General features: G+C 53.6%; 3 protein-coding genes across 3 annotated transcripts; all 3 read right to left on the bottom strand.

Moving 5' to 3' along the window:
- Nucleotides 1–13,478: 13,478 nt before the first annotated feature.
- Nucleotides 13,479–15,722, bottom strand: SPSK_08687 (c2h2 finger and ankyrin domain protein; the record flags this gene model as incomplete). Its single annotated transcript, XM_016735276.1, has 1 exon — nucleotides 13,479–15,722. The coding sequence occupies one exon, from the start codon at nucleotides 15,720–15,722 to the stop codon at nucleotides 13,479–13,481; it is 2,244 nt and encodes a 747-aa protein (XP_016588037.1).
- A 697-nt stretch (nucleotides 15,723–16,419) lies between these two features.
- Nucleotides 16,420–19,360, bottom strand: SPSK_08461 (uncharacterized protein; the record flags this gene model as incomplete). The annotated part of the gene is made up of 2 exons (XM_016735058.1): nucleotides 16,420–18,789; nucleotides 18,866–19,360. 2 exons carry the CDS (start codon nucleotides 19,358–19,360, stop codon nucleotides 16,420–16,422), a joined length of 2,865 nt encoding a protein of 954 aa, XP_016588038.1.
- A 1,786-nt stretch (nucleotides 19,361–21,146) lies between these two features.
- SPSK_08922 (CTP synthase) lies at nucleotides 21,147–22,958 on the bottom strand (the record flags this gene model as incomplete). Its single annotated transcript, XM_016735507.1, has 1 exon — nucleotides 21,147–22,958. One exon carries the CDS (start codon nucleotides 22,956–22,958, stop codon nucleotides 21,147–21,149), a length of 1,812 nt encoding a protein of 603 aa, XP_016588039.1.
- Between the last annotated feature and the right edge of the window lie 714 nt (nucleotides 22,959–23,672).

The following is a 23,672-nucleotide window of genomic DNA, read 5'->3' on the forward strand; positions in this document are numbered from 1 at the left end:
CTGCTTCGACCTCGCCCGCTTGACCTTTTCAAGTCTATTTTCAGCCATGTTGCTGTCTCTCATGTTCTCATGGACTCCGCCAGTGAAGTTGCCCGACCATTTTGACCTCCGGTCGTCTCTCTTCTCTTCGTGGCTCCTGGGCTTCACCCGCTTTTTCTTCCGTGTAGTTCGACCGTTTTTTGTCTCAGCACTCATTTGTTTGCGCTCCACATTTCCTCCGTCTGAATCACTCGGACTTTCTGGCATACTTGGGGACTTGCCATAACGATGGCTGGATCCATTTTGCAACGAAAAAGAGGCGAGACGCCACTGTCTCCGATCGCTGGCTTCTCGCTGGGTTCCTTTCATTGCTTTGGGAGCGGGCAAGATTATTAGTCGAAAACGGTTGGCTCGCAGTGAAGAGTGTTCGGGGTCGTTGGTTGGGGACCAAAGTAAAAGGGGCAAGCGATTCGCGAGAGACGCCAAAAACAAACAGCCGCCAGAAACACGCGGGCGCCAGGAGAGAAGGAAAATAGAAGGTGCTCGGTCGTTCATTTCCCAATTCGGGATTAGCGCAAGAAAACGAGCGGCACCTACGAAGTACATGTAGACCTTTCGCGGTCTGGGGTGTTCCTTCTTTTGGAAACGGCTTTCTTTTGTTTGTCGGGCACCCTTGCCCTGTTGTTGGGTTTGCCTTCTTTGACTGTTACCGCTTTGCTCTTCTATTCCAGGCGTTGCTCGTGCCGCTTTTAGAAGGAGATCAACAGTACCTCTTTCCCTTCCGTTCGCAGACAAGTTGAGATACAAACAATATCTTTGAGGAAAGAAGATTCGACAACCACATCATGCAGCACCTTCTCACTGCGTTTACTGAGTACGCTCGTTCCTGCCGTTGTGTACGACGTATATCCGTGCTCGTCCTATGCGAAATTGGCAGGGATCGAACCTTTCGAACGACTGCATCAGTCGACCAATCGCGTCGAAGGGCCGCTCGAACCTTCCGCGGACGTTGTCACCTTCCGTCTGCCTGTGGTGCTGTTCCGCACAGAGAACAGACCGCCCCAAGCTCATTTCCCTTCGCACTTGCCTTGTCCTGGACAGGCTTAGTTAACCGAGAACGACATGGCAGGCTTTCTTGCTCTCTCCTTCTCCTTTTTTGTATGCCCCGTCGTTCGTGTCTCATTTAATGTCATAACAGCAAAATCGGTTGGCCTCAAAATGAAGTGGTCACCAAGGCGCCCCACGTCAACGAGCAAGCCCGAAGCCGGCAAAACGGCAAGTTTGTTCTCATTTGGATGTATTGTGCGGACGACAACACATCTGCTTTTGAACAGCCTTGTTTCATGCGCTGGGGTGGTCAGGAGGATATGGGCGGGCACCGCCTGTACGAGAAACATTACCTGTCCATTCTCCAATGTTCATTTCTCGACGGAGAGCTGTCTGCCTATCAATCTCATTTCTATTCAACAGCAATGCACGCGCTGTCCAAGGCGGTTACAAAGGCCCAGCCAGGCCAAGTGGCTGTGTCAAGTGGCCAGACAAATCTGCGCACGGGAGGATCGCCGAGAAGACGGAGAACAGAAAACTCTATCTAAAAAAAAACGAGAGAGAAGAAAAAGAAAAAAGACAAAGCGACTGCATAAGATGGTCCAAAAGAATTCGGATGAAAGCCGCACGGAAGACAAGTCGGGTACAATACTCCACAGGTGGGTAAAAGAGGCCAGAAAATACACTGCGCTTTGTCCCATTCGTGGCACCTTGGCGCACCTCGGTCGTCGCGTTCACGGGCTTCATGGTCATCGTAGTCCATCCGTCGAACGGAGGACTCATTGACGTCTGCTGAAGTCGACTCCACTACTTTCTTTTGCTGAGAACCGCTCTCATTTAGCTGATGGAGGCTGGCTCAGGTGCGGGCCACCTTTTTGTCCCGCCCTCTTTTATTTGTTTGGTTTTATGCTCGTTTTCCCCTCCGGGCGGCCCTCGCTCTCTCATTTCCGCAGTATTACTCCGTACGAAGTACGTCGTAGTTTCTCCTGGGAAGAGAGGGGCAGGCACTACCGCATAGATGGAGTAAATAGATTGCAAGCCGGGGACGACCTGGTCAACGGGACGCTGGCAACAAGGGGTGTGGATGAATGGGACAGCGTGAATGAACGGCCTTGCAGGTATTTGACGGAGTCTGTTGTCCAGGATGATAAAAATAAACCAACAGGAACGAAAATAAAAATCCCCGAGACGGGGCCGTATTTCGTCGCGAATCCATAGTCACGGGTTGGCACAGGGGGAGCATGTTTCCGTTCGGGAGTGTCCCGAAGAAATAGAGAAAAGAAAATACGTACTTTGTACGTCGTACTTTCACAACGGGAGAAAGAGATCGGATGAAAGAAAATACGAGTCGACATACACTTACATATATGTGGTGCAACAACGCACAACTCAAATAATACGGTAAAAAACACAATCTGCATCCGTCCTGGACAACACCGAGTCCACGGAAAATGACAGCACACTATCCCATATTAGCACACGCGTACATAAATGTATTCTTACATATTTGGGCGCACCGAACACAGGATACGAGCATATCTATGTCAGGGGCATTGTTGTCGAAAACGAAAGGCGGAAAAATGCATCTAGATCGCTGGAACGCATCTGAGCATTTTGTAAGTCGTTACCAGACCAATCCGACGAGTCAAACGGATAGAAAATGGTCGGCTTGCAGATAATGAGTGTGAGAAACCCATTGGGTGACAAGATCGCTCGCGGAAAGCAACCATCTGAAACCGTGGCGTCCCCGGCTCCGAAAAAAATCGCAGCGCAGAAGCGCTGACGACCAAACGATCACCTACCACCCTACGTCGAACGACGACGCCTGAGTCAAGGAGGAGGGACACAAGAGCCCTGGCGTGTTTCTGTTTTTGACTCAGCCACACTGTTTGTGGGGTCATGACTGCCTCCTTTTTTGCCTTGCCAACACCCCGGCAGCTGAGGGCCACCAACGCACAACCAGCAGCATTCGTGCACACCACATCGCGTGCACATTTGGCACTAATGCAGGAACTGACTTTGGCGGGCAAAAGCTTAACGGTTCCTTCTCCATACGTACTGTACTGGATTGGTACCTGGTGTGCCGATTTTGTGCCACTGTTAGTTGTATGCTGCTTGTCCATGGCAAACGATATGAGGACGGGGTCCCCTGTCTGTGAAGAAATACTCCGCAGGGGGACCTTTCTCAGTAAACACTCTAGTTTTCTCGAACTTGAGCAAACGGAGAAACATAGCATTGGATAGCCCCGGTTTGTGCGTTCCTTTTCCCTGCACATAGTGAATTCGGATCGATGCAAAAGACTTTCAAAAGAAATCGGACTGCATCGACGGACTCGTCGGGAAAGCATACCAAACAGGGCAAGGCAAGGCAAGACGACATGAACAAGCAAAAACCCAGTGCCAGTCCGAAGTACAGAAAAACAATGAATAAAAATTGGAAGAAAAAAAAAAGAAAAAAAAAGACAGGACGAATCGGCCGGGATATCAGGCCTGTCGTGTGTCCAGTTCGTATTCGGGGCCCTGCAACATGCGCATTTTACAGGCCTAGACATAAGGGGGGAAATAAGTGTGGTCCGGCCTGAGCCATCGACAACGGTTTGTCTGCAAGTCAACCAGGGCATGAATTAGCAGAAGACAAAAAAGGTACTTACCATGCATGTTTCTCACAAATAGGGACATCAAAGAAATCTATCAATAAAATGACAACGGAACAAGAAAAAAAAAGCAAGAAAACCCAAGTTTTTCGTACCTTTACGCCGTCTTTTGACTCCATCAGTCGACGCGTCCAGACCTCCAAGACCCAGAAAGGATCGGCCGTTTTCGCTGCAACGAGACAACGTGGACCGCAGGATGCATCCTCTCGGGCCATCTACGATCGTCGGCTTCCTTCCTTCCATCCACCAACCGCCTCTCAGTTCTCGTATGGTTCTTCAGCTCAAGGCTAAAACGTACCAGAACCCCATCTGCGCGCATATTCTTTTTATGCACGGTATATCTTTTTCTTGTTTCGATATATAGTCCGTAGTCCCAGCCTCATGGGGCCGACTTGTCTTACATTCACCGTCCCGATGTAAGTCGAGCAAAACACAATAAGGAAAGACAAGGCAGTTTCTAGGCGTAAGACGGTAAACAGTTTGACAGATGCATGTCTCACGGCCTTGTGCCCCAAAGCGTCATAGAAGCTCCAAAGCTGAAAGCTGAAAGCTGAAAGCTAACGAGCATGGAGCTATAATAAAATAAAATAAAGGAAAACGGAGAGACAGAGAGAAAAAAAGAAGAACAAAAAAGAAAAAATGACAGAATCGGAAAAAGATCAGCATTGCGCACTTCCTACGGCATACTCTCATACTCTCGACCCAGATTGACCACATGGTCTCCGAATTAGACTTTTTTCATGTATTTTTTTATTCGAGAAAAGCGGACATCACAACAGCCGCTTCGTGGTCCTATGGGTCCATATTTCCACTTCGCAAGATTGCCTCTTCATCTGGAAAGGATTGGCATCGTATGTACTCGACAAAAGGCATTAACAAAGCACAAACTCACCACTCATCGGCGCCTTGACTGCCTCTCTGGGAAGTAACGGCACGGTCTGGTCCGGATCCCCGGCCATGCTTGTTTGCCATGCTCTTTGGGTTTTGCCAACGAGAAAGTTCATGGACATCGCACCTTTTTTTTTCTTGTCCCCGGTCACTCTTCTTCACTGCCCCCTCTCTGCCTCCCCTTCCACCCCATCTCTTCTGTTCGCCTTTTCCCCTGGCGCCATATTAATCCGAATACAACCCGAGTGGAATGACTGCACCCAGTCAAAACAGGGGAACCTAGACAAACCAAGAAAACCACGCAAACAGAGACCAGTGTTATCCTAAAATAACACAGATTAGCTTTGCGAGTGCCGGGGGAAGGGGGGATCTGTTAACCTACAGGAGCAAAAGTTCGGAGTCCAACGTCCATAGACAAGCACGATCTGAGAAAGGGAGTGCCGTACTTTCTCTGGCTTTCTGGTGTGAGAGGGAATCGACCAGAAGGGGCCAAAAAGCAAAGGCCAGAGTGAAAACGAGGTTTTTTCTCCACTAACATCAGAAATTTTGCATTTTGAAAAACAAGCCATCCTTGTTCATCCAGGGGGTTCTCCAGGGGGTTCTCCAGGGGGTTCGAACGGAAAAGAAGAAAAATAATATCCACTCAGGTCCACACGTCCACCACTTCCCAGACCACCAAAAAGCAGACCAGACCCAAAGCATCGAAACGATGTTACGCCGTTTTCTTGTGGTGGCCGGCACATCCTTGCGCCCACAACAGTCCCATGATTTTTTTGTTCTCCTCTTTCCCCCCTGGGCCCCCCTCTTCTCCGTGGAATTCACCTCTTTGAAAGCTAGGTGTGTGAAAGCAAACAAGAGTTTTACAGAGTAAATAAAAACCCCGGCACATAAACAATGTCCCTAGGCGATAACTCGCGGCAGGAGAGTCATACTTTTAATTCCAAGCAGAGCTGTGGACAACCAAATGCAAACAAAAGTCGCACCCTATTTCGTATTCAACTCTCAATATCCCTGCCAAATATGCCTTTTAACATTGACCAAGAAGGAGAGACAGTCACCCAAATCAGTGAACCTCTGCCGTCTCCTCTCTAGCTGACCATTGCACAAATAAATCTGTTACGTACCTTTGGCGTAATGCTCCTGGGCATGTCCAGCAAAGATGGGGATTCGGCTCTCAACAAGATTACGGCCCCTTTTTTCGTTCTTTTCGCGATCCAGGTTTGCAAAAGGGGTCAGAACCTTCTTGCTCCACGTAGATGACGTTGTCATTCTTTCCCCTTTTCGGTGAGTTGACCCGAACCAGAGCGGGCCGCCCGAGCTCGGTTCACAGTGGATTTCCCAACTTTTGGTCGATGCTCGTCTGCTATTTTGCAATTCCGTTACAGCCGAACCTTAATGTACATCCGCACCGCCCGGATATATTTGTACAATGCGAGAGAGAGAGAGAGAGAATAAATGAAACGAATAAAATATAGTCGACAAATTCGTTGTCAAGCTGAAATGCACGCTCTACCGCATGCATGAGAGTGTGCACTTTCACTAGCAAGAGGTCAGGTCTTTAACACTAGCCTCAAGAAACTAAAAACCAAGATACAGCCATCGCACAAACTGGAAGACAGCAGTGGGCATGACAGTATCGCCAAATCCACCCAGCACCATCTACAACGAATCTGGGTACTATTGGCGGCACTTGGGGCTGCCCATAAATGGCCTTCAGTCTAAGAAAAGGGCAGAAGAAAAAAAAAAGGAAAAAGCTATGACACCGAAAAAGAGGGTCCAGAAGACATCGTGAAAGTAAAAAGAGAGAGACGGAGTGGAAACAAAAAGAAAGCAGTATGCATTAGCTTGTTTGAGGACCAGCTGCTCAGCTTGCTTGTTGCATATGCATAAAACTCGGCCGAGCATCGAGTCTGTCGCCAATCCGGTGCATTTTCTTCTTGGTCATTGACTTCTTCGCCCCGTCCAAGAATTCGCCGTGGGCTCTGCCAGCTGGACAATCGCTGTTTGCTGGCCAAGTGGGACTGGACAACATCGATCATCGACAAAAAACGGTTGCCAGTCGTGGAGCGAACTAGTCGCTTCACGAAACACCGTGGCGCTCACAGCTGAGAGCCGATGGCCCTATGTCGTAGTGATCGACCTTCTAGTCGGCCACCCACGCGCGCGCTCTGGAGGGTAGCCTGTGTGGTTTGGTGAGTTGTCAATCCTGCTTGCCGAGACTTCCAGCACGCACTGTTAACCTAAGAAGCAGTCAGGCAGTCCAAGCAGCACCGGCCACACTCCGTTGATCAGCAGCGGCATCCACCTGTCCCAATGTGGTGGGTAGGCTCGGTAGGATGTTTCACGTTTCAAGAGCCGTCCACCACTTATCACACGCCGCTCCAGTCCTTGGTGATTAAACTGGCCACGAAAATAGAAACAAAACAAGCTGGATTGCAAGCAAATGGGGCCTGCGATAGGATAGAAGCAAAAAGGCATCATAGGAGATGGAGCATCCTGGTTCTTGTCGCTCGTCGTCTGGCCCGGCGCCTTTCATTTTGGTTTTTGTCGCGCGCTTTGGTTTTTGTAGCAAAGTTAAAAGTTAAAAATAAACCAAAAGGCACCGCATGAAACAAAGACCGGTCACTGTTTGCGAGAAATAAAAGACAAATTACACAAGGCTGTCGGCCAAAATAAGATCACAAGGAAACAACGACTGTGCACTTTCCAAAAAGCGCTTTGCGTCAACATCTCCGACATAAAACGGATAGCAAAAACGGAAGGAGCGAGTGTCGTGCGAACAGCCGTGGAGGAAAAGACTACAGGAAGGAGCGAGGGCGTCCTTCGCCCTCGGCAGACTGGTCAGTGGAGCAAGATGACAAGACCAATATGTAAACGTCAGGTACCACAGTGACTTCCGTGCCGTCATGTTGTCGGCCGGTCTTGCTCGTTGTCTAGTCACGCCTTCCCTCGGTGCAGCCGGACCTGCCCACATAGGACAGATCGGTTGAGATCGATCGTGCCTTCCATGTAGACGAAATGTATCGTTTTAGTGAAGAAGTAATAAGCCCTGATCGTTCGCAGATTTCTGCTTTGACCTCCTTTTTCCATCCCTTTTTTATGCCAACTCCATGGCCTCGACCGGTCTGCAGCAACAACTACGAAGCAAGGCACTACAGAATAACCAGGAACCCGTCGGCCAACAGGTACCGACCCAGACCATGCTCGGTGGCGGTACAGGGAACATCCCATATCATCGTTTGCCTTCTTTTGCTTGTATCCGCCCGCCCTCCCGACAAAGAGAAAAGTCCTCAGCAGGTAATTCTATTGTGTCTGTGCTCCAGGTTCTGGCGGAGGGAGGTATTACGACCAGAGAGGAGCATGCATGTTGACTATCTTTACCACCACAGGAACAGATCGGACAAGGCCACGGACCCTCACGAACTGGGCTCGATCACAAACATCGAGTGTCCATGGCTTCCGCGAGCGCGCATTATCAATCCTGCCCTCGTATTGTGAAACGAAGGATTACATGCACGATATGGATTATTGAAAATGCCACAACGAAAAGACTGGCGTCGCAAGAAAACGAGGTCAAACAAAAAGGATGCGCCCCATGATGTGCAAGTAACAAGAACGTGAACAGAGGACGCAGACCCTTGTTTTTGCTTTGTAGGATGCGGAATGCGGGAATACGGTTCTATTTTGAGCGTATGCAACTTGATCATTGAGCATCTCAAAAGACACAGACGGAACGTGTTAAAGAAGGTGGCCAGAGACGACAACCACGACGACAGGATCGCCAGGATCGGATTCAAGGATCAGGGCTTGCAAGTTCACGAAACGAAACATCTCGACACAACTAACCCGGAAGAAGTTTACGACATACGGAGTACATTCATCGGATATCGTCCTGAGACGGTCATTATTGCTCTCTTTACTTCAGCCTTTCGTTTGCATCACCTTGCACTCCATCGTTCCCACTTAAACCCGCGGCTTCACGCGGGCACTGTTTATTTTTGGATTTTAGATGCCCATCGCGCCGCTTTTGTGTTTCGCGCCTTTTCCTTTTCCTGTCGTTTCGACGGCCCCTTGCTCATCTCCTTCATCTCCTCTTTTTGTCACTCGTGTTTACTTAACGACACACAGTACAACCTACACAGTACACATCGTCCCTCAAATGTGCCAAACTGACTATTTCAATTAACGACAGTTGCCGAGGGGAAACACAAAAGTGGCCGAGTCCTGCAAATTGCTGCTATCCGCAACCTCGATATGGCCAAATGCAGCCGAATGACCGAACAAATGGCACTCTTTGATAGTGCTCAGTCACGAACACACTCTACCGACCTCCGCTGCTACCAGGCCCGAGCTCCCACTATCAATGGCCTGGCCACTGAACCCTCCGTTTGCAACCTATATTACGCAAACCCAAAATTCACATATACTGTGACACTGTGACCGCACGCCCAGCCAAGTCGACGACCACTTGCACCCGAAATGGCGCTGCGCACTGAACGAATACGGCCACTCTAACCGCGACCGTGAGCTCGTTTCGGCCGTCTTTGTGTGCTTTGGCCGGTTGAACTGTGCCGTTTTGCTATGTCCTATTTGTTGGTTTTTCTGGTTGGTTCTTTCCTTCTCTGCTTCTCTGCTTCGTTGCTGTGTGCTTTCGCTCGGCTCTCTTTCCAAAATGCAACGGTAGCAACGCTCAGCGGACTCGGTTCTCCTGGTAATTACGTCGTACAATCTTGCACTTGGAAAAGTGCAAAGCTCTCCTCTTTGGTCACCTTTTGCAGCGCCTGCACTGCCAGGCAGGTCTTTTAATAAATGCGACTGGATCACAATTGAGATCTCGCAAGGCAACTTAACCATGCCCGTAGTCGGCTCTGCATCAATGCCAAGCCAAAACAAATTTCCCATGCAGACACAACTTGCAAACCCTTCAAGAAAATTTGTCCTCGCAGTAATTACTTCATTGCATTCGAGTTACCACACAAAAGCCCGTCCGCTCAGTGGTCCGTTGTCTCATTGACAATTTTATCTTGATTGAATTCAGCACGTTGTCGCCACCATTGCCCGACCCGCCAGTACAATGTATCAGCCTGTACGGTACGGCGTGCGATACCTGAATACGGTCTTGTTCAGGAGTCGTTGTCATTTGATGGATGTGTCAATGCTGAGGTCGGCGGAGGCGGACACCCCTCCAGAGGACGCAGCGGATGTGTCGGATGCTGGGAATACTCCATGGGCAGAGAAAGAGCCAGTGGTCCCGAAACGAAACCAACAGACCTAGGTGTCAACCTCAGAACAGGTCCTGTTGGCCATACTGAGTAAAATGGTAAAGCAAGGTCCCCAAGTGTGTCCCAAAGCAAGATCGAACTTCAAGCGAGAACGCATCAAAACGGATGCCCAAACGACGCTCCAGCTTGCCTTTACCCTCATCGGGAAGTTCGCCCTGTCGATCATTTTTGTGGTCATGGGGGATTCTTTATTTCAATGTCAAGTACGAAATACTCCGTACCACCATAAGCTTCTCCAAGTCTGGCCGCATCCACCCTACGATGCCCTCTTCAGGAAGTTGCCCCTGAGCCAACGCCAGCGCCAATGCCAACGGCGACAAAAGCTAGTTGAGCTTAATGGCTTGTTTCCTTGTTTGGTCGAGGCTAACCGCTGTTGTTTTCCCAATCCCAGCTTCGTTTTTCGCCTTGCCAGTTTCAATCACGACCGCAAATACTAGTCGTCTTTTTTATTGATTGCTTCTTTCGAGACGCAACTAAACCAAGTGGTCGCCGAGGGCGAGCAGAGTTGAAATCACCGTTATTTCGGAACACAATCCGCAAAATTAAACGTTTATTTGATTTCCTTTTGCGCTTGGTTCGTCACGCCGTTTCTTCGCATTTACCATTTCTGTGTTTACACAACCGTTATCGTTTTACTCGATTCGTCTCGACTTGATCCCAGGGGTGCCAGACCTCCGCGGCGCCTAGGTACAGTGACTGTCGACAAAACGAACAGAGGTACGGAAATTAAAACAAGAGCGGTCCCGGCCAAAGGGCGCCGTCTACGCGATGGTGGTTCCAAGTGTCTGAAGCAATGAGATGCTTGTCTGTTTTCCTTTGATCCTACTCACACTGCGGACGCGCAAACATGCTCCGGACCAGCCTGCCGGCATCATAATATTCAAAGACCCAGTGGTACCTCTTTTACCCTCGACCGCCACGCCATTCACGGTACACGAGATGACGGTCGAGAAAAGAAACGTTTTCATTTGTTCTTGGTCTCTGTTCATCTTTTTCATACAGCGAGTTTAGAAGCTGGTGCGTCTGTCTCGCCCACTTTTGGCAGTTTTGTCTTGGAAGCAAAAAGTCTCACCCATTGCTCTGGTTCCCCACCTCGCTTTGCACTTTTTTTCCTCCTTTTCGAGACGCCATCTCTGAACCGTTAGGGCTTCTTGCAGGCGACTACGGAGTACTTTCTACGGCCGGCGTCGTTTTTTTACTTGAAACATACTTTGGCGCGCGCCCAAAGCCTTCTCGAACAGCAGGGTCCCCCGGTTCTGAGATTGAGCCGGCGCCGACAAGTCCCATATACCGAGGCTGCGGTGTCTCCGGCACTCCTCCACTCCTCCACTCCTCGGACCGTTTTACAGATGACCAGAGGCAACTGCGAGCGTCCAGAAAGATACCTCCCTGTAGGGAGCTGAGTTTCCGGTGCGCGGGTTGGTTAGTTCTTCAGCTAGCTTCCTTCTTCCAGAAGCCAGACTCCCTACTACAACAGTGGAATCTCGGGTTCATGGCAACTCGGACGGCGGTGCGTGAATCCAATAACGTCCCACCATCAAAATCAAGGTCTTTTTCATCCAGGTTGTGGACAAGGAGGGATCGAGGAAACCTGAAGCACGCCGGTCCTTTCATCCTCCACACACAACGCTGTCTTTGAGGAGAGGCCCGCAGCTGGTGAGGTCATGCTGAAAATACTGCAGCGTAAGTACAATGTAAGTCGATTGCTGAGGAACAGGTGTAAGCCGAAACGTAGTGACGAGATAACGACCCAAGTATCTCCCAGGTATCCTGTTTTCGGTCCCAGTACGGCACATTGGCATTTGCGTGCAGGAGCAACTGGGACAGGCGAAAAGAAAGAGCGGACCACCCCTATCTCGTACAGATAAAGTATGTGTGGTGGCGAGGAGGAAACAGCCTCTCCGCGTGAATTGGCCAGTATGCCTCGGAGCGGATACGGAGTTCATTGACTAAACTAGAATGAGAAGTCAGACTCTGAAACGGTTGTTGCGTCTTTCTTTGCTAGTGGTCGCGGTGTGACAATAAGACAATACGAACATACCCAGGAAATAAATTATGAAATAAAATAAAAAAGAAATAGGAGATTTGCTTGTAGTGCTCGGCGAATATTGCGGGAAAAGCTGCGAAAGGCATGTAGCTGGCCGGTAAAGCTGAACCAAGAACAAAGAAAACCTTGAAATGGGATCACGGTCCAAGCGAAGGTCAGAGTACAAAAATGCTGCAATGGTGGAAATTAACAGCCGGGTCTAAACAGCGTCATTGGAAATGCTCTGTGGTGGCTGTGTAGAAGGCAAAGGTGTGCCGGGGTGCATGACTTTGGGAGGATAAGAGGAAAGGAGGCGGGAGAGCAGTGGTACGTCTGCATTACAGTTCGGCAGCCAGGCCGAGCTCGTATTCTTGTCTTGCAAGGCACGTTTTCCTTGGCATGGGAAACCGACAAAAGAAAAAGAAAAAAAGAAAGAAAAAAAAAAAAAACAAGGAAGTCCGTGGTACCTCGTCGTGACTTGTGCGACTCTGCTCAGCCCAGGCCATCGCCAAAGGAATAGGGGGTGGTGAACTGCGGTGACCACAACTCGACCATGCTATCCCTACGACGTAGTCTTTCCTTGCAAGGTTCTACCAGGATGGGCTCAGTTTCTTGCAATCCTCAATGGCTACGCCATATGTTGGAGGGTGTGCGCATATATTTGGGAGACCGCAGCTTCTAGATGGTTCGCAAGCAGGGATCCTTGTTGACCAAGGAAGACGGTCTCGGTGCATTTCGTGTTGTTGTTTTTGTGTTTGTTCAAAAGAAAACTCTTCCCTTTTTCAGCCCTTGGTCTTTCGGCCTAGAGGAGGGCACTCGGGGACGAGGATGAACAAAAAGGGAGGCCGATAGATGGGTCATCGTAGAGACGAAGAATCGACGAGAAAGAGATGAACATAGCCTTCCCGTGCAGAGAGAACGGCAAGTCAGAGAGACCAGTCGGCCATGGCCGCATGCAAAGGACATGGGGCGATGCAGTTGATGGGTCAATGGTGATGCTTGGCCCCTTGTTGGTTGTGACAGGAAATATGTGCCTACGTTGGTGTGGATGTGGTTTGGTTTAATGTGGTTTGGTTTACCTTTGGCGTGTTTTCACTGTATCGAAATCATCCTACTATGTTAATCTTTCAAGGTCCTTTGGGACGGAGGGATGTGCTTACCGTGGTGATATTTAAGCTGCATGTCTCGTGTGAGGGCATCATGGCTGGGAGTGATATAATGTAATTGTATTTAGCATTTGCTTTCATTTCTTTTATATCTGTATTTCTGTTGTATTTTGTTTTCGTCTCGGATGTTTTACGTTGAAAGTCATGATAATTATATGAGAGTTTTTGTTCGTACCCAGCAAACAATACCATGTAAATAATCATTAAACAGAGAGCATAAATTATAGTAAACAAAAACAATTTCGAAGCACTCCTGAGAAATTAATAATTCAGATTTAAAGAGTCTATCAGTTAGCTATGGGAACAAAATCACATATGCTTCTCATTCCATAACGCCTGTTTGGATCACGTATCCAAAACCATCTCTCTATAAACCATTTGCCATAAACCACCAAACCAGAACATGGAAACAAATGAAATGCTACACAACCCCCCATTACTTTCCCTGCTGCATCTGTCGCAGGCGTGCCTCAGCAGCACGTGCCCGTCGTTCGCGCTCCAGCCGCTGCCGCTGCTCGGGCGTCAGGCCGCGTGCCTCCTCTTCGCGAATCTCCTGGGCCGACTTGAGCACGCCGACGAGGCGTTTACTACCACCACCGCCGCTGTTGGCCGACGCAGCCTTTTCCGCAGCCGCCTCTTCCTTCAGACGCGTCTCCTCGGCGCGCCGCCGCTCCGTCTCTTTGCGGGCAGCCTCGGCCTTTTCACGGGACTCGCGCTCGTCGGCTTCGGCGCGTGTCATGGCCGAGGGGACACGCGCGGCGTCCCAGTCAATCGGTTTGGACGCAGACGACAACTCGCCGCGGGCCACGCGGAAGGCGTCGCGTGTGGGGCGGTCACCGGCCAGCTCAAAGGGCGTCTTGCCGTCGCCGTTCGTCACGGTCGGGTCGGCGTCGGCACGCAGCAGGAGCGCACTCACAAGCGCGGGCGCGTTCTGTGAGGCCGCGTAGTGCAGCAAGGTGGGCGCGTGGTGGTGCTGGGCGGCGCCGGGCGGCGCGAAGCGGTAGGTGGCGGCCTCCAGGCCGTGGGCCTTGAGGTAGGCCAGCAGCGCGGGCACCTTGGAGCGGCGGGCGAGGGCCTGCAGCTGGGTCGTGTGCATGAGCGCCGTCTCCTCCGCCTCGGCACGCTTCGCCGCCTCGCGCCGCTCTTGCTGGCGCTGCAGGCGCTGCTCGGCCGTCAGTGCGGCCGCCGGCGGAGGCACAGCCTGCGTGCCGCTGTCACCACCGCTGCCGGTGTCCTCGCCGCCGCCCGGCACAATCTCCCGCACCTTGAGACGCGTCAGCTCGATGAAGCAGCGCATCACCTCCTTCTGCGTCGGCCGGCGCGTGTTGAAGGGGAAGCTGCGCAGGCGCGGGTCGTTGCGCTGCAGGACCTGGCCCTCGTAGGGCCCAAAGAGGGTGCGCTGGTTGGCGGTGCCCGAGGCGCGCACAAACAGCAGGTCGGCCGAGTCCAGCAGCGGCTTCCAGTCGCGCAGCAGCGCGCGCACGTCCTCGACGAGCGACTTCTCGTTGTACCGGCGCAGCGTGGAGCCCGCCGAGTGGGCGGCGCCCTTGGACGCGTCGTTGGCCGACTGGCTGCCGCCCTGCTTGCGGCGCGTCGTGTAGCGGTGGAACGTCTTGTGGGCGAGCACCGTGGCCTCGCGGTTCATGGGCACGGTGCCCGCCTTGGCCTTGCGCGGGGCCAGCGCCACGACCATGGCGGCGACGTGCCCGCCGCCGAGCATGCACATGAAGACGTGACGCCCCGCGTAGGTCACAGCGGCCTTATCGGCGGCGGCGTTGTTGGGCGGCGGTTGCATGGGAGGGAGCTGGCGCGAGTGGACGGCCTTGAGGAGCCGCGCTGACCGCTCGACCTCGTCCTCCTCTGCGGGCACATGGCCCGTCGCCGGGTCGGCGGGCGGCGACAGTTCCTCGGCCGTGAACATCGCCCGGTAGACGCCAAAGTAGCTGTTGGCGGGCAGCAGGGGCGAACTGAACCAGATCAGCGCGTGCAAGGATGCCGCCGTAGCGGCCTCTCGCTGGCGTTGCTTGTGGGTCTTGGGCTGGCTGACCGGCGTCGTGCCGCCGGCGTCCGACCCGCTGTCGCCGTCGTCGTTTCGTTGTGACCGGCGCTTCTTCTTCTTCTCGGCGAGGACAGCCTGCTTTTTGAGCAGCGAGGCCAGAACATTGGTGTTTGTGCTCGTGGTCGTCGTGGTCGAGCCGACGGAGCCAGCTACGCTCTTTGTGTCGTTCTCGTCGTTGTCGCCGTCCTCCTCCTCCTCTAGATCCGACAATGAGTCCGACTCGGACCATTCGGAGCCCGATATACTCTCGTCGAGCGTGCCGACTAGGCGCTCAAACTCGTCTTCCGACACGGGTGGCTTGCCGGCCAGCTTCTGCTTGAGGTTGAAGAGATGCAGATCGGACTTGAAGTGGTCGCGCTTGTCGGCGTGGGACGCAAACGCCAGGTTGCAGAGTGCGCAGGCCTCGCCGGATACGGTGACGTCGCTACCAACGTCAGACGCTGCATCCGTTGCTTCGCTGAGCCCTGGCGTGTTGGACCGGCCCGGTGTTGACGAGTACGACAGGGCTGCGACGCCAATTGTGCGGTCTTTGGGGACGGGCGCAAGTGTAGACAGGACGTCGGCCGGCAAACCGAACATGTACAGCGGCCGGCGCAGAAACTCCTCCTTGCGGTCTGCCATTGCAGCTCGAGGTATGGACTGTGAGGCGGGCGATGCCGAGGTGTCCGTTGCCACGAAACGAATGCGAAGCTTTGGACGGAGCGACGAGACGATGATGTCAAAGTCGACTGCAGCCGCGGTGTGTCGAGAAAGAATGCAGTCCTCAGTTTGGCGATACCGAGCGAGAGCAGAGGCAAAACGAACGCAGGGACTTTTATACGCCCACAACAGTCGACCGTGGAACGTTGCTTTGTCAAGAGGCGAGGCGAAGCAATATTGAGGCCGTCGTGTTGGCGCCGGGAGTGTCGTTTAGGTTTGGGACGTTGGCTGCTCTTATCGATAAGCCCCTCCTGGGCCTAAAAGCGCCAACACGTCAACCACAAACAACCTCTCTGTTCGACCATATTGCCGCCCGCAGCACTGCCACGTTTTTGGAGATTTTAATGGCACCGACCTGCCATGTGAGTCAACCGGCGCGGCAGTGTCTTGGGCCTTGTCCACTGCTTTAATTGAGAGCGAGAGTGACCTCATAATGGCGAACTGTGAATGGAGACTTGTGAATTTGACCGCAGATTGGAACCACTTGCAGCTGCGACGTAAACTGGTGCTGCGTGTACAACATTAAACTAGGAAATTTGTCAGAGCAGCAGCCAAGTCAGTACCGAATGGAGCGCTGGACATCGAAACAACAACATCACAATGCACCACCGTCCTTCACCTAATGGGAATTCGAACCACGTGACGATGAACATGTCGTCCACGATGACGGCGACTCGCTCTTTCCGTCGTTCTTCTTCTTCTTCTCTGTCTTTTCTTTCTCCTTCCTTTTCCTGTCCTTCGCGCTTGTCGGCTCCTTCCTACTGTTCGCCTTCCCCTTTCCCTTGACCTTCTTCCTTCCCTTTTTAGCATCGTCTTTATCCTCACCCCCTTTCGACCCCTTTTGAGTTCTCCCCTTTTCTTTTCCTCCTCTCTTCACCTCTCTCGTCCCGTCGGACATGCTCTTCTTGCTGCTCGTCCGCCCACTCGACGGCTGCAACGTCGTCGACGACGACGACACTCCACCCCAGGCCGCGTTGTCGGCGCACTCGGGCCCCCATCCTGCATAGCCAGAAGAGTTGGGGTATCCAGCATAGTCGACATATCCTGGAATGTCATACAGAGAGCCATATCCTGGATCGCTGAATCGGCCGGCAAAGACGCTTGCATTCGCGTCGCCGGTCGGGCCGGCTTCGCCTGTGTCGTGGCCCGTCTCATAGCCCGTGTCGCCGCTGGTTGAGTGTGCGCCGTACATGCTCTGAGCCGGAGGTGAGCGCGTTGGTGCTGGCGCCGAGGCAGTGCTGGCGAGACTGACATACGACACAGTGTCCGAGACGCCTCGATGCCGAGCAAGCGTTGCCAGATGCTCCGGATGCAATGGGTACTGTGCACCGTCGACGCGCGTCACGAACTCGGCCGGCGACGGGGGGCTGTGGTTGCGGCGTGAGCTGCCCTCGTCCGACATAAGCAGCTGGTTCAGGATGACCCGCTCGTGGTCGTCTTCTTCGACGCACAGCAAGGGGCTGTTGCCGCCGCCGGTACTGCTACCGTTGGCTTCCTCACGACCCCTGCGGCCGGAACGACGCTCTTCGGCCTGTATCTTTTGCCACTCCTCCTTCATCGCCTGCTGCCGCTGCCACTCGCGCTCGTGCTGCACGGCCGGCGAGACCCGCTCCCACGACCCCGTGCGGAGCCGGCCGGCATCGTCGAGGCGCTGGCGCAGACGTTCGAAGCGAGACTGGCGTTCTTCGTCGTTGGCGGTTGCGCCCTTGGCCTGGGGAGGGGTGGTATGCTGGCCGGATGCGTGCTGGCGCGGTGAGTGACGACTCGGTGGGTCGTGGCTTGCACTGGCGCTTGCCACAGCAGCGTCCAGGTCCCCGTCACCAATGCCAGCCGTCTCCTTTTCTTTTCCCTTGCTCTGTCTGCTTCCCTGGCTATCTTGGCGGCTGGTACTGCGAGTGTCTCTTGCAGAAACATTGCTAGGCCCGTCGCCTCCGCTGTCTCTCTGTCCAGTTGCCGAGGTACTTTCTTCATCAGCACGGCCATTTCCGCTTCCGTTGACACTCCTGGCCTTGCGGCTGCCTCCTTCGGCACCGCCTTGTCCGAGAGTCCCGCCTTCTCCACCTCCACCTCCACCTCCACCTCCGCCTCCGCCGCCGCCTCCAGTATACTTGCTGCCACCGCCTCTGTACCCGCGGCCGTAAAACACACCACCGCCTTTGGCGCCACCGCCCCCCCCTCCTCCTCCTCCTCCTTCTAGCCCTCCCACATTGCCAAACCGTCCCCACAGCCACTTGGCTGCGTCGTCTCCGGCACATTTTCCGTCCTTGTCCTTGGGCTGGTAGCCCTTCTCCAACACCCGCAGGTCCCTCTCGGTAATGCCCAACAAGCCGTCGGCTGCCTTCTCCCAGTCGCCGCCCCAAAATCCCTTTTCGTTGCGCTTCATGGTCTGCATTCGGCCAGCGAGCTCAGCCATGGTATTTCCCTTTGCATCGGTGCCATCTTTGCTCCCAGCTTTGCTTCCCTTTTTGCTTCCCGTTTTGCTTCCGTCTTTGTCCGTATCCTTGTCCTTTTCCTTTTCCTTTTCCTTTTTCTTACTGTCCTTGTCCGAGTGCACACGCCAGTGCTCTAAATTGCCGGCAGGGTGACCTGCGTAGCCACGATGCGGCGGCATACCAGGAAGACCACCAGCCCCATAATAGCCATGGCCCCCAGAGCCAGTGTAGTCGCCAATGTAGCCCGTCCCGTACCCTGTCCCGTACCCTGCTCCGTACCCTACGTCGCCTGTGCAGTCATAGTCGATGGGCACGAGCACTCCACCGTTCTGGCAGTACACGCAGCCGATGCCCTGACAGGCACCGCAGACGACAATCTTCGTCTTTACACAGCAGTGACTGCGACCATGACGACACTGGCCACGTCGTCGACGATGATGACCTCGGTGCCCACGGCGGCGGCGCGGCTCCGGTGGACAGCGTCGCCGGCAGATGGCCTGGATCTCGGACTTGCTGACCTTGGGATCAAAGTACAGGAGCCAGTTGGACACACGTCTCTGGAAAGTTAGCGCCAGATAAGCTGGGGAACGAAACAAAGCTAGCAAAGCTAGCAAAACTATCACGGTGACTTACATCTCCCGGCGTACGGCTCAGCCCCCAGATCTTGCCGCCCCATTTCTTGCCGTCGCACCAGTGCGGCTTCGACCGCTGAAAGCTCAGCGACTGACGCTTGCACCATGCGCCGCTGCACTTTTCCTTCGTCTTTGTTTCGCATTTACATATGCACTCATGACTGTCATTGTCGTCGTTATCGTCGTCGTCGTCGTCGCCGCTGTGACTGTCCTCACTGCTCTCGCTGTCATCCTCGTCGTCACCGTCGCTGTCCCCGCACGTCGACGTTGTCGTCGCGGCCGTTGTGGAGGTGCACTGCGACGGGTGCTGGGCCAGGCCGGCAAGACACTTTTGCCGCGCCCTCTCTTCCTCAAAGGCCTGCCACCCGTACGGGTCATTGGGGTCGGGCATGATGGCGTAGCCGTGGGCGAGGCCGTACTTGTTGGCCGGACTGGCGGCCACGTCAGCCAGATTGGCGTAGTGCCGGGCCAGCTCGGAACCAACGACGTCCGACATTATGAAGGGGGTGATGGATGTAGGGTAGATGACAGGAACGTTATGAGGCTGGATATGGATACAAAAGTTTGTTGAAGCTCTCCCAAGTGCCAAGAACAAACGACAATACCCACAACTTCACATTTCACCGTGAACAAAGAAGGTAAAACAGTCTGTGTCTAGATATATGATTTGCTTTGAACAGTAAACGGACTCCATCCCTACGTCTACGCTGGTATTATACAGAATCTTTTAAAGAGCCGCAAGGTTCCCTCAGAAACATGGCCGACGACCTGCAAGTGAACATGTCTTTGTTGATGCCTGAAAAGCAACCGATAGCGAACAGAGTATCGTGCACACATGAGACGAGGCTCAAAAGTATATCTTGCCGTCAACGGTGGAAACATGCCAAAAGAGACACAAGACGAGATGTGCAATGGTGCACGGCAGAAAAATAAGGCCGACTGACAGGCGTGACAAACTCTGCAGCGCTTTGTTGACGAGTATCCTTTTACCCATCAGCGACGTCGGTGAAGAGGATGAGTCGGTCTGTCATTGGCGAGGAGAACAAGGCAAGGTCAAAAGAGCCTCAGGAGCGTGGCAGGAGTGATGGGACGATTGGATGCAACGTTGAGAGGTGTCCAATTCGTGGCACATAATTTCTACGCTGAAGATGGCGTCGCCGCTGTTGACGATGCTGTTTGTGCTGTCAGTTGTTTGTCTGTTGGACATGTACACGTCCAGATGAGCCTCCATGCGAAGGTTGTGTCCTGGGGAAGGGCTGCAGGAGTGACAAGCTTGGATGAGGCTGCAAAGGAGTCCAAATGTAACAACAGAACATGGCGGGACACGTCGATGTGGAGAGTTTATTTGATGCAATAGATCTCCATTTCACAGAGGCTGTTGCCGACTGAACAAAGTGGAGTAGGACAGACCGGTCCAGAAGCGAGTGGTCAACATAATGCTAAGTAGTTGGTTATCAGATTAAATAGATGGAAAATAAATAAACGTGAAAAGTAACATTATTCATGGACGTTTTATAGTATCACAAAAGTACAACCGAAAAGCATAACACAGAAGCTTGCACTACTTTGCCATGCTGGCCAACAACCCCTACGAACCCATGGTCGGCAATTGTTGTCGTCTTTCTTGGGTATTTCTTGCTGTATGTTTTGTACTCCTCTCTGTCCGTCTCCCCTCCTTCGCTCACCTTGGTCCCCTTGTGCACTCATTCTGTATATTTTGTCTTCTATTTATCCACATGACGGGGCTCTACGTCTGCGGCAGATATTGACTTTGTTCGTTATTGAAGTTGATTGCAATTTTGCTCAGATTGTGGCAGGAGATGTTTTGTTTTTCTCAATTACATTCTATAGTTGTCAGTCTCAGCCACGTTTATTTTGCTCTGTTCTTTACTTGGCCCTATTCCAACCTGCGGAATGTCATACGAAGAAGGCGTGTCGCACGAAACGAAGCAACCCACAGGACAAGAAGCGTCCTCCTTAGGGGCAGGGCGTCCTCCTTAGGGACAGGAGGAATGGAAGGGGACGCCTGGAAGAAACGTGTCACAACTTCGTCACCTTTGGCCGCACAGAAGCCGTTTGGGGAATCACGACGTGGAAGATTGGCTGTAAAATTTATAAGTTAACTCCAAATACATGCGGTGTGAAATTGCCAAAAAAAAGGTTCTTCAAATATTATTTGCAAAACATGAGATTGCTCTATCCCGAATATATATGCACTCTATCTTGGCCCACGCCTACTTGGCCTTGACCTTGGCCGTGATCATGGACCATCGCTTTGCTATTTACACACCGTCGACGTCCTTGGACACCACAAAGGGCTTGCCGCTGGACGAGGCCGTGACCTCGTCGAGCACACCGGCCGCAGCGGCAAAGAAACCCAGGTACGACTTGCTCGGCGCCAGCACGCGGCTGAGGTACTCTGGGTGGAACTGCACGCCGACAAAGAAGGGGTGGTTGCGGATCTCAATGACCTCGACGCGCTCGCCCTTCTCGTCCTTGCCCACAAACACAAACTCGCCCGACTTCTCAATCGCCTCCATCTTGTCGGGCGACACCTCGTAGCGGTGCCGGTGGCGCTCGTGGATCGAGCCCACGTCGTCGCCGTACAAGGCGCGGAACTTGGACCAGCCCGCCGTGCCGGGCTGGAACACACACTCGCGCTTGCCCAGCCGCATGGTGCCGCCCAGCTTCGTGCGGTCGACCTCGGGCATGTAGACAATCACGGGGTTCTCGCAGCCAGGGTGCAGCTCCTCGCTGCCCGCGCCGGGGATGTTGCACACGTTGCGCGCAAACTCAATGACGGCCAGCTGCATGCCCAGGCACACGCCCAAAAAGGGCACGTTCTTGGTGCGCGCCCACGTCGTCGCCTTGATCATGCCCTCCGTGCCGCGCACGCCGAACCCACCCGGCACCAGGATGCCGTCGGCCGTGCACACGGCGTGCCAGGCCTCGTGGAACTTGGCCGGCTGCTCCTCGAGCGCCGTGTCCTCGAGGTTCGACGAGTCGACCCACACGAGGTGGAGCTTCTTCTTGCAGTACATGGCCGCGTGCTCGAGCGACTTGCCCACGCTAATGTACGCGTCCTCGAGGTTCGTGTACTTGCCCACCAGGCAGATGGTCACCGTGTCGAGGTTGCCGCCGTCCTGCGCGCGTGTGCGCGACACCCACTCCTGCCACATCCTGGCGCCGTTGTCCACCAGCGCCTTGGCCGGCGCCGGCGCGCCCGCGCCGTCCAGCTCCAGCAGCGCGCTGACGCTCTCGCGCAGCTTCTGCTGGCGCAGCAGCAGCGGCACGTGGTACGTGCTGGACACGTTGTGCACGGTCAGCACCTGCTTGGTCTCGACCTGGCACATGTTGGCAATCTTCTGGATCACGGCGTCCTCGAGCGGCCGCTCGCAGCGGCACGCAATCAGGTCCGGCCGCAGGCCCGCGCTGCGCACGTCGCCGACGGCGCGCTGCGTGGGCTTGGTCTTTTGCTCGCCGTTGGGGCCCGGCGGGATCACCGGCACGTACGACACGTGGATCTGCATAAAGTTGCCCTTGCCCACGCGGCGCGGGAACTGGCTCATGGCGTGGATGAACGGCGCGCTCTCAATGTCGCCCACCGTGCCGCCCAGCTCAATCACGCACACGTCCGGCTTGTGGCCCGACTCGTCGACCGGGATCTGCGCCACGCGCTCGATCCAGTCCTGGATCGCGTTGGTCAGGTGCGGCACCACCTGCACCGTCTTGCCCAGGTAGTCGCCGCGCCGTTCGCGCTCAATCACCTGCTGGTAGATCTTGCCCGTCGTCAGGTTGTGGTCGCGCGTCAGCGTCGTCAGCAGGTAGCGCTCGTAGTGCCCAATGTCCAGGTCCATCTCGCCGCCGTCGTCCGTCACGTACACCTCGCCGTGCTCCGTCGGCGCCATCGTGCCCGCGTCAATGTTCATGTACGGGTCGATCTTGATGCTCGTCACCGTCAGGCCCATGGTCTTGAGCAGCAGGCCCGTGCTGGACGCGATAATGCCCTTGCCGACGCCCGAGATCACACCTGTACATGTCAGAACCAAGGCCGGCCACTGTTTACTGGGACACACATGGCGTCGTCTCATCATCTCGATGCATTACGGCATTTTGTTGTCCTCGTTGTCTCTCATCAGAGATCCCTCTCTCCGTCCTCTTGGTCACTCACCTCCTGACACCAGCACGTACTTCATCGTGCCGGCGGTACCCTGGTTCTCTCTTAAAAATGGGTGGGAAGAAAACAAAGGTTGCAAACTCTGCAGGCGGGGCAGGCCAAATATTTATTTCTTTTGCTTCCTTTGTTTTTCTGTTTCCTTTTTCTTCTTGTTTCGTATTTCTGCTTTCCGTATTCCGAATCGCCGGGAATATGCAGGGTTTCAAAATGACGTTGTCGTTTAAGAGAGTAGACCAGGAGGAGGAGGAGAGGGGAGGGGGGGAGAGAAAAGAAGAAAAAAGAAGAGAGAGAGGAGGGAGAGAAAGGACGCGAGAGAGACAACAAAAGAGTCGATGGAGCCTAGAAAAAAAAAGTTTAAGTTCATCCCACGTGACCGGCTTGACCGCGAACGCGACGCGACCGATAAGAGGTACATATGACACCACACAGCTTGTGTGCAGACGCAAGTACTGGAGGGGCAAATGGCCCCAATACGGCCAATCACGCCTCGGCACACTAAAAAGTCTTACACTCGCCTATTTTAGCTTCTGTCGGTGCCTCCTTCCTCTTATCGCGATAACTGAAAGTCAACAAGAAAGAACTATGTTGTTCAGCTGCTGTTCTTGGCAGGAGCCCTCCTGCCCATCCAACG

This window comes from Sporothrix schenckii (genome assembly GCF_000961545.1).
Source record: "Sporothrix schenckii 1099-18 chromosome Unknown Cont44, whole genome shotgun sequence".
Classification (NCBI taxonomy): Eukaryota; Fungi; Ascomycota; class Sordariomycetes; order Ophiostomatales; family Ophiostomataceae; genus Sporothrix; species Sporothrix schenckii.